Below are 12,899 nucleotides of genomic sequence, written 5' to 3'. Positions count from 1 at the left end.
AGAACCAGTCTTCATGCCTCCCCCTCAACTCGACCCAATTTCGTCAACTGACGTGAATATTTCATGGGAAATACCCGACATGGTAACCGAAGTGAGGGGCCTCGTTGTAATGTACCAGGTTGTCATGGTAACCTCCAACAGGGACGTCAACCCCTACGCCCCTGAAAAAGAAGACAAAGTGAGAACAACATATTTTTAGTTTTTGCTTGTTTGCTTTTATTATTATATAAGTCATTAAACCATGTTTATTTTTTTAGTTGTGAAAGGTAGATTTTAACAACACAAGACTAATCAGTTTAGGATTTTTTTATAAATTTAATTTTTTCCAAACTAAAACTCTTATGGTACATAACTAATTGACAAACAAAAATAACTTCGTTTAATCTGAATAAGTTTGTCAAGTGTCATTGACATTTCCACAAACACTTAAACCAATTTAATATTTTTATCTTGTTGTTTCATAACAACATGTGCTTTTATTTCAGGTGATATTCTCTGGCAATGAGAAAGTAACCAACTTTCTAGCATCAGGGTTCAAACCTTATACCGAGTACGAATTTAAAATGAGGCTGTGCAATTCTGTCGGTTGCGTTACAAGTACTTCGGAGAAAACTACCACTCTACCTGCTGGTCAGTTAAATAAAAGCTGCATGCCAAACTGGAAAATTAAATTTGTAAAAAATTGAAAATTTTTATGAAACATAACTAAAATTTACTCAATGCAAAATTTAAGCTAATTAACGAAAAATTAACCAAAAAGTTATGTAAAAAGTTATACCATTTTTAATTGAATTTTTCACTTACGTTGAAGGCCAATTATGTTTGTACCAGCTGTACAGAACAATGGTTTCATTCACAAAATTTTTTTGCTTTCAACAGCACCAGTCGGCCAGAAAAGGGCGGTCCAGACTCACCGCAACCAAACCCAAGTCCACATCAAATGGGACGACCCGATGAAAATAAACGGCCCCCTTCCCACCTTCCACCTGCACAGGAGGGAAATTCCCCTTTCCAAACCACCTTTACATGTTCAATCAGGCGTGAGGTTTCCCGGCAAGTCCTACGTCATGTTCGATAGTGACGTCATACCCGTAGATGCGTCATACAGCGGGATTCAAGTTCATTTTAAGACGTTGAGGGAAGACGGGTTGATATTCTTCACCGCTTCTCCCATCGGTATTGAGGGGTAAGAGTTTTGCTTAGTATATATTGTCTAAATTTAAAAAAAAAATTCAATTAAAAAATATTTTTTTTTATTATATATTGTCTAAGTTTAAATAATGTTATTTTTATTTGTAACCAATAACACTTTTTTATTTCAACAAAGAACTTTGAATTGTATTTTTTTCATTTCAAACTTGTTTCATTTAAAATACTTATTTTCATAACTCATAACATTTTTTAAACAGTACTTGTATAGTTTTAAAGAAGACTTACTTGCGCGTATAGCTTATTTTAAGAATTTTTGCTTATACTAAAATATTTTAAATAAAAACATATCATAGCAGTTTAATATAGAATTTGTTATATACAGATACAGAAAAGAGTACTTGGTATTGCAATTGAGAGACGGTAGACCTTGGTTCTTGTTCGACACTCAAAACAAGGCAACTGCAGTTACTCCATCTAACGACGATGGAAAAAAGTATAATGACGGAAAATGGCATAAAATTGAAGCTAACAGGTAAATTTTTCTTAATAGTTTTTGTAAAAGTGGAATTAAGCTTGATTTACATACTGTCGAAATTTTTTAAGGTAAATAAAATTTTATAATTTTTTGTGTGATGATTTATTTAAAAGCTAATTTAAGTTTAGTAAATAACCCTATGTAGTTTTATATGTGAATAAAAAAGTTATAAACAGTTTAATTTTTCTCGGTAGTTGAAATATGATGTTAACAATTATTAGTTACATACTTTTTAATCAACTTGCATCTAAACAGATTTGACAGACGAGGTTTCATAGAAGTGGACGACGTTTACACGGGTCGCACCCCAACAGAGCCTCCACAAGGTGACGACGAAAACGTGCAGAGGGCGAACGTAATTGGCGCGAACGTGGGGGTTTACCTCGGGGGAATACCGGACGATTTCAACTTGACTAGGAAGGACGACTTTGGTGATCTGCAAGTCGTCAGGTTCGTTACAAAATGTATAGGTAAACCTTTATTTCAAACAAAATTGTTGGTTGTTTGCTTTTGTTTTAAGCGTGTTTAAAAGTTAAACCTATGCACATAACAGTAAATTTGTTTTACGTTATTTTGAAGTCCTTCTTATAAAACAAAAACCATTTTTTTATCTTCTAAGTTATTGAGTATTACAACTTATAACACAAGTTATAAGTAAATTCAAAAAAATTATATTTTTCAAAACTCGATAGTTTTCAACCACACAACAGGTCACCACTAGTGGGATGCCTGAAAAGGTTCCGGGTGCAGCAGCAACACGGCGGTTTAGGAGAGTGGACCGATATAGAATGGTCCACCGCGCAAAAGTGGCACAGGGTTTACCAACCATGGCACGGCTGCCCCAAAAATTTGAACAGTGACGCGGTCCACTTTCTCGGAAGGGGATTCCTCGAAATGGAAACCAACTTGGGAGTGTTGAGCAGGCAGGGTTGGAAGATCGAGGTGGAGTTTAGGACGGACAGTAACGTGGGGATTATTTTTGTGGCGAGGGGAATTTTCGAAGACAGTTTGATGGTTGCCACGCTCAACAACGACACCATACGGTGAGAAAATTTCTTTGTTCAGTTATTTCAAGCTTTTGTTTGCAATTCGCACACAGTGTTTCATAATCGTTCAAAAATATTACTTAGTTTTTAGTTTATAGTGTTTTGTATAGTGTTATAAATTTTTGTAGTTTATATTATTAGCATGAAAAACTTAAAATGCACACTTTTTATTGATTCACGTTGGTTTTACTAGTTCTAGCCTACACCCAATAAATGTTTTTAACAAAAGCTAAAAATCATATTCATATTTATTTTTTTGATTCTAAAATGTTTGTATTGTATTTCAGATTAAAACTTGTTAACAATAAAAATCTGAAATAAAAAGATTCTACTTTTATTTAAAATTTAAAACTTTGACAATTTATTCTGATTACGCTTTACTAAGATGTCTATTCATAACAGTTTGTTTTTTGAATTTATCTGTAAAACATTGTAAAGTTTAAGTATAACTGTATTAATACTATTATGTAATCTACAAATAATATTAATAATTTTAGATGCATAATATCGCAAGAAAACGAGGAAATAATCGAATCGAGCATCAAAATAAGAATATGCGACAAAATTTGGCACCACCTAACGATTGAAAATTCACAAGGAGTTTTGAGAATGGAACTTGATTACAAATATTACTCTTCTGACGTAACAATGCCTACAGGTTCGAATCGTAAAATCTGGTTTAATAAAGTTTGATTTATAATGTTGTTTGTATATTTTTGAAATATTAATAAAAACAACTAAATTAAAGTTTCGAAAAGTTTATTAAAGCATTAATTATTTTATATAAGTAGAATAAAGAAACTAACAATACAAAAACAAATTTTTATTTTATTTCTGACTTAATCAATATGGGTTTTAAACTAAACTCAAATACTCAGAAGCCGACGTTGATCTGGATGGGGACTTGTACCTCGGTGGTTACCCGTTGCTAGGCGACCTCCTCTCGTTGCTAGACGATTCACCCCAGTCATTTGGAGGGTGCATGCGCATGTTCCGCTTCAATGACATCATAATAGACTTGGTTGATGACGTCAGAGTTGCCAAACTTGTCGACTTGGACGGATGCCCCGCTCACGAGAATGATGACGTAATAATCGAAAATGACATCACTGTTGATAGCAGCGCGTCGGGAATGGAAGCCATGACAACGGAAGAGGCGGTTGCTATGAGAAACGAGAGTTTTGTTTGCAGTGAATACCCTGTTTTGAAGGTTTACGAGGGAGGGGATAAAAGTTTTGTTGATGACGTTGGGTCGACCTTCACCAGGATGCTGTACAAGGTTTTGTTACGATAAAATTAAATCGATTTAGTTTTAATAGTATTTTTCTTATAAAAGAGAAGTTTATATGTCAAATAAATAACTATTAACTTTTCACTTTTTCCCTTAATTTTTTCGTTTTCGTATATTATCTGAACTAAACCATACATTCTAAAACTTCAAGCAACTATACAAATGTCGAATTTATGTTTAATTCACAAATAACAAAACTAAAGTAACTTGCTGGAAAATATATTAGTTAGAACATGGCTGCAAAACATAATAGCCTTATAGCATACGAGTCTTTGTTACTCAAAACACAAACTTTATTTTGTACAAACAATGAAATAAACAACTATCTTATCAGGTATCGAGTTCAAACGGTGGTGGGGTCGCGCAGGGCAAATGGGTGATTATGAGATCAGGTGAAGGTAAACCCCTCCAAGTTCCTGCCCCTTTCGACCCCGTATACTACGATGGGAGGGGAGTTGGCGTGAGCTGGAAGGACCCCGTGCAATCAAACGGGGTTGTTTTGAATTTCACGGTCACTGCTACTCGTTAGTGTTTGTTTATTTTGTTATGATTTTATATTAAGTATGATTGGTTTTAGATTATATTAAATATTTTTAAAGTTGCATAAACAATTTTGAAATTAGCCATTTGTTGTGCATTAGAAAAATTATGTGGAGCTCAAAATATTATCCATGTCTTTTTGTAGGAACAAAATAAAATTTAATCAAACTTCGATAAACTTTAAATCTGAAACAAATCATAAACATTTCTTATCTAATTAAAATTTTAATCTTACTTGCCAAAATCAAAACAATCTTACCTCTTCTAAACAGCAACCAACTCAACAATGATGACGTCTTTAAAACTTCCCCCAACGCGAAACTTCACGTTCGACGGTGACGTGTACCGCGGCAACGTGACGTCACTCACCCCGGATCAAGAGTACCTGATGACGTTGCGGGCTTGCACCGAGGAGAACTGCGCCTCCAGTGTCGGCGAGTTGAAAATAAAAACCCCCTCCGAGGCGCCGGATGACGTCATTGAGCCGGAAGCCGACGTCACACCGAGCAACATGACCGTCAAGGTGAGAAAAAAGTATTAAAAGTTTATAAAAAAACTAAATGAATTATATATTTAAGTTTTCTATTCGAAATATTTTTTTTAGTTATAGCAGAAACATAGCGTGTATCTTTGCTGCTAAATATTTAAAACTAACCTTTACATTGCTATGTGACTGTAGACTTCATTCTAACTTAATTTAAGCTTAACTAATTTTTAGTTTTGCTAGATTTTTGAAGTTAAATTAAAATAAATTTTTAAACTAAAACAGTTAGTAATCAATATTTGTTTTTATCTTTTTATAGTTAAAATTTATCTGTTGTAGTAAATATTACAACTTTTAAACTGTAACAACCCTTTAATTAAATTTAAACAATTTCAACAAATTCTGTTCAGTTGAATTTTCTTAAATTTATTAAATGATTAAAAGGCTTATTACTATATTTAAACTAAGCTTTAAAAAGTGTATCTCTCTAAATTCATTAAATAATTAAACTCATTCTTTAAACAGTGGAAATCACCACTACACCCGAACGGAGTTATATTAAACTACACGTTGTATTTGAACGGCAGTCAGATATACACTGGTTTGGATACAAACTATACTGTGGATAATTTGGACATATTTACTTATCAAACTTTCAAATTGGAAGCTTGTACTATTGCAGGTTAGTGTTATAATAACTAGCCTATTACCATTTTGAACTTAATAGGTAGCTTAAACACTGATAAATGTTTTCGAATAACTCTAATTTTGATAAAAAGTTAAACTGGCCTAACACTTGAAGTTTTATTAAGTTAATAATGAATATAAACTTAAGCAAGAAGCACATATTGATTTTAAAACAGCAACAGTTGGTTTTTGAGCTAATTAGTTTAGAAGATAATTTTTTTATTACTTTTTTTTTAACATGAAGACTTAAAATGTTTTGAAAGTTAAACTGAGCATGTTGCAACATCAATAAGATAACGTAAATAAAATCTAAATAAAAATCTAAACTCGTTTTATTTCTCCCTCCAATTGTAAATAAAATATATAATTCTTCACCAGGATGCAACATCAGCAAGAATATTCGTATCCTGAGCGGTCAGTTGCCCCCCAACTACGTGGATCAGGTGATGGTGAGCGTGCAGGGACCCCACGAGGTTGAACTCAGGTGGCTGGAACCGTCGGTGCTGAACGGCGTGTTCAAAAAATACGAGATACTGCTCAGGGAGGACGGTTGGTGTTAGAATTATAGTTGTTTAGTGGCTTTTTTATGTGGTCGTTACTATTTCAAATTATGTGTTGCTTTTATAGACAGTTGTTTACCTTGATTTTAAGCTTATCTTAATATTTGTGTTTTGTAGAACAAAATTGACATTTCTATAAGAAGCTATACTGCTTAAAAATACTTTGCTTCTGCAAAATATGGTTTGTACAACATTTAAAGAGTAGTATTTACTTTTTGTATACAAACTACTAATTTTATTTTTATTAGTTCAAACATGTGCTCAGATTTACGCAATACTGTATAAACATAATTTAACCAGGTCAAACTAATTATTCTTTATTTCTTTTAAAAAACACAGAATCGGAAGTAGACGAGGTAGTATACTCATCAACTGAGAACTTCCTCACCCACAAACTTGACAATTTAACAGCCGGCACTCTTTATTACGTCACACTATCGGCATGCACATACGGAGGTTGCACGAAATCCCACCCTACACAGTGCAGGACTCACGAGAGCATACCTGAGAAAGTGCCCGCTCCCCATGTCACATCCAACAGCTCTTCCACTTTCACGGTTCGTTGTTTATTCATATAAAAGTAATTTATTTCGACATTTGTTGTTTGTGATGTTGTAGATTAATATAAATCGTATGATTCTTGCAATAAGCTGCAGTTTTAAAAGTGAACATCAAAGTTAAAGAAAAGGTGTAAATCTACGTCACGATATAATTGTGTACGATCTTTTTTTGAAACTTTTTTGTTTGAATTTTTAGCTCACAGGAGTAGTCCATGTTCAAAATAGTGTTACATCTCAAATTTGTTTTTTGTAAAATAACATTGCAATTATGGCGTGAACTCTTATTAGTTGTATTTTTAAAGCACTTAGAGTTGTAAACTAGTTAAAACAATGTTATAGTATATTCACCATTAAAACAACAATTTTACACAGGTTTCGTGGTCAGAACCGGAAATGCCTAATGGGAAAATAACTTTGTACACACTGTACAAAAATGACGAAATAATTCACACTTCTACTGAAACCGGATCGTTTGTTGTTGAGTACATGAGAGCTTACAGGTAAAATACTTTTGATTATTAGTGAAAGCTAACTATTTTTATAATTAATTAAATTTTAATGTATTTAAACGTTTTGTATTTGATAGAATTAAACAGCACTTGATATAAAAGAGTTTTTTAAAAAAAGAAAAAAACCTTGTTTGTTTAATTTTAATCAATAACCAACCCTTGATTTCAACTTTTTATTCTTATTAGTATATGTTTAGTACATATTTCCTATATGTGTACTAATTTATAGCTATTACTGATAAACTTTTAAGTTGTACTTAAACATTTTTATATACAGCTGCCAGACCAAATCAGGTTCAAATTTGAAAAATATTCAGTTTGTTTTAAATGTTTGTGCTTTAGTTTTCTATAAAAACTCGTAATATTTTACTACAAATAATCAATATGTAAATATCTAACACGTTTTGTGTGGTATATGCAGAGAGTTGAGTATGTATTATATAGTATATATATATTAGCATATAGTAACATATTGGATGATGTATATACCTCTACATACATATTTTAGTACGTTTAAGAGTTTTATTTTTGATAAAATCAAACAGCACTCGATATAAAAAAATTTATTTGTAAAAAAAAATTTAACATTGTTTGTTTAATTTTATTCGATAATAAATTACTTCAAGTTTTCGTTCCTTTTAGATTTATATGTAATAATTTATAGATAGTACTGTTAAACTTTCAAGTTGGACTTTAACAGTTTTATATACAATGACCAAATCAGGTTCAAGTTTGAAAAATATATAGTTTATAATGTTCTAATAGTTTGTTTTAAATGTTTGTGCGTTAGTAAAAACTCGTAATTTTTTACTACAACTAAAAAAACATGTAAATATCTAACACTGTAACTGTATGTTATGTACAATGAGTGGAGTATATATATTATATATTATACAGTAGTATATAGTAATATATTAGATAATGATATGTATACCTACATACAGTGAGCACGAGTTCAGATTGAAGGTGTGCACCACAATCGGATGCAGTTTCTCCCCATTCGTCACACACCGGACACTAGAGAGCGCACCTGAGGGTGAAGTGAGGCTTTCAGTGACGGTGGTAGGACCCAAGACGTTGGAAGCTAAGTGGTCCAAACCGGCAAGCGAGAATGGTGAACTCACTTATCAGGTTAGTATGGTGATGTAAAATTGTTTCAATTTTTTTAGTTATAATATACAAAACACTTTGTTTTTTAAACTAATAAACTTAATTATAACTTGATCCCTTTTTTAAACTAATATAGTTAAAATATGTTTTTAAAATTGTTTATTTTGAAATATTACGCTGCATAGAGCTTTATCTAAATAAGTAACTTTAGCTTGTAGTTTATTCTTTGTTTCAACTATTCAATTATTAAAGTAAAAAACTATATGCCAATCATCTACGATAAATAAGTGTCTAATAGTTTTGATGGATAACAAACACTTTTTTAAACACACAGGTAATCTGTCAAGGGTTGTTCTTTGCTGAGAACGTAGATGAATTTGTGATAGAAAAACAAACGAGAGTTTTGCTGAACACTAGCGAATACGCGGAATGGCAGAAAATTGAAGGCCTCATGCCTTTTACTGATTATATCGTAAAAGTAAGTAAACTGTTATAGTAAAAGAACAACAGAGAAAGTGTATAAAATTTTTAAATAAAATGTTTTTTTAACAAAATTATGTTAATATTATTAATTAAAGTTAATCGTTTCACGTGTAATTTTAAAAATATAACCCATATTCATGTCTGTATTTAAACTTACTAAAATTAAAGAGAATAACTGATTCAAAAGTATGTTTCCACTTAAAAGTTTTAGAGTTGTTTACAACTAATCTTAGGCAAATAATGTAACAAACAACAAGTAAACTTTTAAGTAACCTCACACAAAAACCGCAGATAAATATTCAAAAACAATAATTACAATAGATAAATAGTATAAGTGTTATACTATGACGTCACACAGGTTAAGGCATACAACACGGCTGGTCACCTGTTTAGCAACATGAGGACGGTTTCCATGCCACCGGGAAAACCCGAGGGGATTCCCGCCCCCAAACTCATCACCACAACCTCCAACTCCATTCTCGCTTCGTGGGAGGTTGTTAAATTAACTATATACATATAAAACATTATAGCAAAATTTATATATATATTTTTCGTAAAAACTAAAACATTAAATTAAAAAAAAATAACTAGGAGTTTTTAAAATTATGTAAAATATTAAAAGATCCCATTAAAATGTAAAATTTCACTAGTTTTTAAAATTATATAAAAGATGAAGTAAGTTCTACGTTTTATTGGATAAAAGGGTTATTACAGAATACCTAGTGTTCACAAAACTGTTAAATGTAATCAAAACATTTCAAAATACAACGGTTTGTAAAAAGTTGAAATGCAGAAAACGCATAAAAATTGTTGTATACGTATTATGTTATAACAATTTAAATTCTCAACTTGAGCTTTTTCCAAGAAAAAAATCACAATCAAAAAACGTTTACTTAAGCAAATGTTTACCCAAATACTATAAATAGGGAGAAACATTGTAAAATAAAGAACTTTTAAACACTTGAATTTTAAAACATTTTAACACTTTCAGGATACTGCAAGAAACAATGCACCTGGAGAGTCAGTTTTCCAACTGATATATAGAAAGAAAAATCCCCAGAGCGACGAAGTGCATCTTTTTGATGAAGATACTCGGCAAATGAGCTACAATCTGACAGGTTTATCCGAGTTTAAGAAATATTAACTTCTTGTGCAAAACATAATATTCTTCTTCTTTGTTTCACGAAGAAACTTAGTTAAGAAAATTATAATAGCTTAGTTTCAGCTACTTTACATAGTTTAGACATAAAATAAAAGTTATAAGTTATATGTTTCAGCCTAGAGTCTAGATTATATGAAAACAATAAATTCTTTATTAAAAATTTAATGAAGTTTTATGTTATCATATAGATACAATTTAGCAATTACACCCTTCATCTTTAGGTCTTCTACCATACAGAGAATATGAATTTCAGCTATTAGCTTCTAATAACTATGGAACTAATCCTAGTAAATGGAGTTCTATTTTCACCTTACCGTCTACACCTAGGTTGGTAAAATTCAGTAATAAATCAGAGTTTTCGTTTATAAATTTGTTTTAAAAGAAATTTTTTTTTATTTTTTAACTCTTAATTTAAGTCCATTTCTCTCTAAAAATTTATATCTGATGAAATTGAATTTTAAAAAACATTCCTCAATACTATTATCCAAGTATTTGCTAAAATAGTAGGAAATGTTTATATCTATTAGATGGTGTTATACTAAACACAACTAATTTCAACTACGACTTCTCCACAGCTTTGTTGAACCACCAAAGGCAGTCAACCGCAACCAAGCCATGATATACGTCACGTGGTCGCCTCCAGCGTCACCCAACGGTATTGTGACGTCATACAAGTTATGGTTGGACGATCGCGAGTTGATCGAGTTGGCGGGAAATCTAACTGAGTACGAAGTTTACAATATGAAGCCGTTCACTACTTACACATTCAGGTTTGTTTTAATTTTGTAGTATACTTGATTGTAGCTAAAACTTTGTAAATTTTCTCTGCAGTAAGAATTTATTTAAGTTCTAATCAAGTTTACAATTTTAACTATTGGTCCATTGTGTTTAGGTTTACTTTTGTAAGAAACTAGTTACTGTACTAAGAGTTGTTCTTGCTTGCTTATAAATGCTCTTTTTTATTGTCTTAAAAATGTTTGCTTATAAATAAATTATTTTATATTTAAGTTTTTTTTTAAATGCTGTAAAAAATGTTTACCTTAAATCGTTCACTACTTGTACTACTTTGTTTTTTTCGACTATTAATAACTAAAGATTTATATGTTTTGTTTTGTTTTATTTATACTGTAGTTCATACTTGATTTATTTTACAAGTCTAGTAGCTTATATAACTTTTTACTCTAAATTAAATAAGTTTTTATTATCAAACTTTTAATTCTTTTTTATGCTGTAGCTTTTACGTTAGGCCAAGTTATATGATAAAAACCAGATATTGTTAGCATTTATTTCTGATGCTTTATAGCATATTTTGACGTCATGTTTTTTTTAACATACGGTCTTCGTTTTTTTTTAAACTAGGCACTAAAAAAACAAAACTCAATTTTTTTTTTCTACACTTTCTTTGAAAAGTATACTTTTGTACAAATTTAGTAACTTAGTTTAAAAAAAATATTTAAATATTGGTAAAATTTACTAAGTAGTTTACATAATTTAACAACTAAAAAAACATTCATTTAAAAAATAAAGTAGATTGTACATTTATAAATTTACCCTATTTTTAATTTTCTTAAACTTACGTTTTTGAAGAACGTATTTTTTTGTTTAGGTTTTCGATTAAAAATTTGACAAAAAAGCATGTTATAAAGAATTATAAATGAATGCTAACAATGTCTGGTTTTTATCAAAATAAGTAATCACACTTGAAGTAAAACATATATGTATTTGCTTTAATTAACACTTGGCAAAACTACAGCATGCTCTTGTGCTTTAAAAATTAATCGCTCCTCGTATAGTATTGATTTATGTGATAAAAATATTAATCTTGCTCAATAATACAAACTGTAATTTTTCTTGAGTTGTACTATATTTTACTAGTTTTACCGTACAAGTTAAAATGTTTATGTCTTATAATAATACAATCCTTGTTTATTTTGTTGATCTAAGTAAATAAGTGGTAAAAATTTATTCGAAACTTACGTTTGATAACTGTAATAAACTATATTTAATACTTAAACTAATTGCACTTTTTTTTGTTTACACCGTAGTTTTATATAAATATTTTCATTTTTATTTCAACAAACCATTACAAAAAACTAAAAGTTTTATGCGAACATAACTACATTTTTTAGTACAAAGAAAACAATGAAGTATAAATATATAACAAAAATACAAAGTTCTAATAAATTATCAACTTATATTCATTAAAATAAACAGTATAGAAGCGTGCACTCCGGCTGGATGTACGAAAAGTGAAAAATCGAAACCGGTTACTACGAAGGCCTCTGCACCAGAGGTTAGTCCGTTTGAATTAATTTACTACTATAGTTTTAAGTATTAACTTGAAGTGGAAAATCTATGTTCATTTGTACCTAAGGTTAGTCCTTTAAATTGATTTGTTTGTATTGGTTTTTGTTGTTTAAAATAAAAATCTTTGTATATAGGAAATAGATGTTTCAACGGACAATTGAAACTTTCTGAATGTAATAAACAGTTGTCGGTAAAATAAAAATAAAAGCCTAGCACAAGTAAACTAAAGCAGAATGATATCACAAAATAAATGCATTTTAACTTAACTAAAAATTGTATGAGAAAAGTAATTAAGTACAATAAATTTTTTCTTAGTGAACAGATATACAACAAAAAATCAGAGTTTAGATTTGAGTACAATTATTTTCTTCATAACTTTACATATAAACCTAGTTCATTCAACTAGATGTATTTATTTGGTATTTTATTTAAAAAAACATATGTATTTAATTAACTATTGTCTTTTTGATTAA

General features: G+C 30.4%; 1 protein-coding gene across 1 annotated transcript in view; it reads left to right on the top strand.

The window, feature by feature from the left end:
- LOC145846406 (usherin-like) overlaps positions 1-12,412 on the top strand; it is a gene marked incomplete at its 3' end in the record, with an annotated part of 31,389 nt that extends 18,977 nt beyond the window's left edge. The window contains exons 29-49 of the mRNA XM_082953218.1: positions 3-178; positions 486-630; positions 880-1,186; positions 1,535-1,684; positions 1,943-2,137; positions 2,398-2,730; positions 3,231-3,391; positions 3,612-4,012; positions 4,359-4,548; positions 4,837-5,087; positions 5,574-5,730; positions 6,114-6,284; positions 6,635-6,852; positions 7,228-7,355; positions 8,309-8,495; positions 8,809-8,952; positions 9,316-9,450; positions 9,949-10,075; positions 10,341-10,446; positions 10,695-10,889; positions 12,334-12,412. Of these exons, the coding sequence (XP_082809344.1) occupies positions 3-178; positions 486-630; positions 880-1,186; positions 1,535-1,684; positions 1,943-2,137; positions 2,398-2,730; positions 3,231-3,391; positions 3,612-4,012; positions 4,359-4,548; positions 4,837-5,087; positions 5,574-5,730; positions 6,114-6,284; positions 6,635-6,852; positions 7,228-7,355; positions 8,309-8,495; positions 8,809-8,952; positions 9,316-9,450; positions 9,949-10,075; positions 10,341-10,446; positions 10,695-10,889; positions 12,334-12,412 (3,956 nt within the window). The remainder of the gene's footprint in view (positions 1-2; positions 179-485; positions 631-879; positions 1,187-1,534; positions 1,685-1,942; positions 2,138-2,397; positions 2,731-3,230; positions 3,392-3,611; positions 4,013-4,358; positions 4,549-4,836; positions 5,088-5,573; positions 5,731-6,113; positions 6,285-6,634; positions 6,853-7,227; positions 7,356-8,308; positions 8,496-8,808; positions 8,953-9,315; positions 9,451-9,948; positions 10,076-10,340; positions 10,447-10,694; positions 10,890-12,333) is intronic.
- Between the last annotated feature and the right edge of the window lie 487 nt (positions 12,413-12,899).

This window comes from Thalia democratica, unplaced genomic scaffold (assembly GCF_965202585.1).
Source record: "Thalia democratica unplaced genomic scaffold, ktThaDemo2.hap1.1 HAP1_SCAFFOLD_439, whole genome shotgun sequence".
NCBI lineage: Eukaryota > Metazoa > Chordata > Thaliacea > Salpida > Salpidae > Thalia > Thalia democratica.
This window is presented reverse-complemented; position numbering and strand designations above follow the sequence as displayed.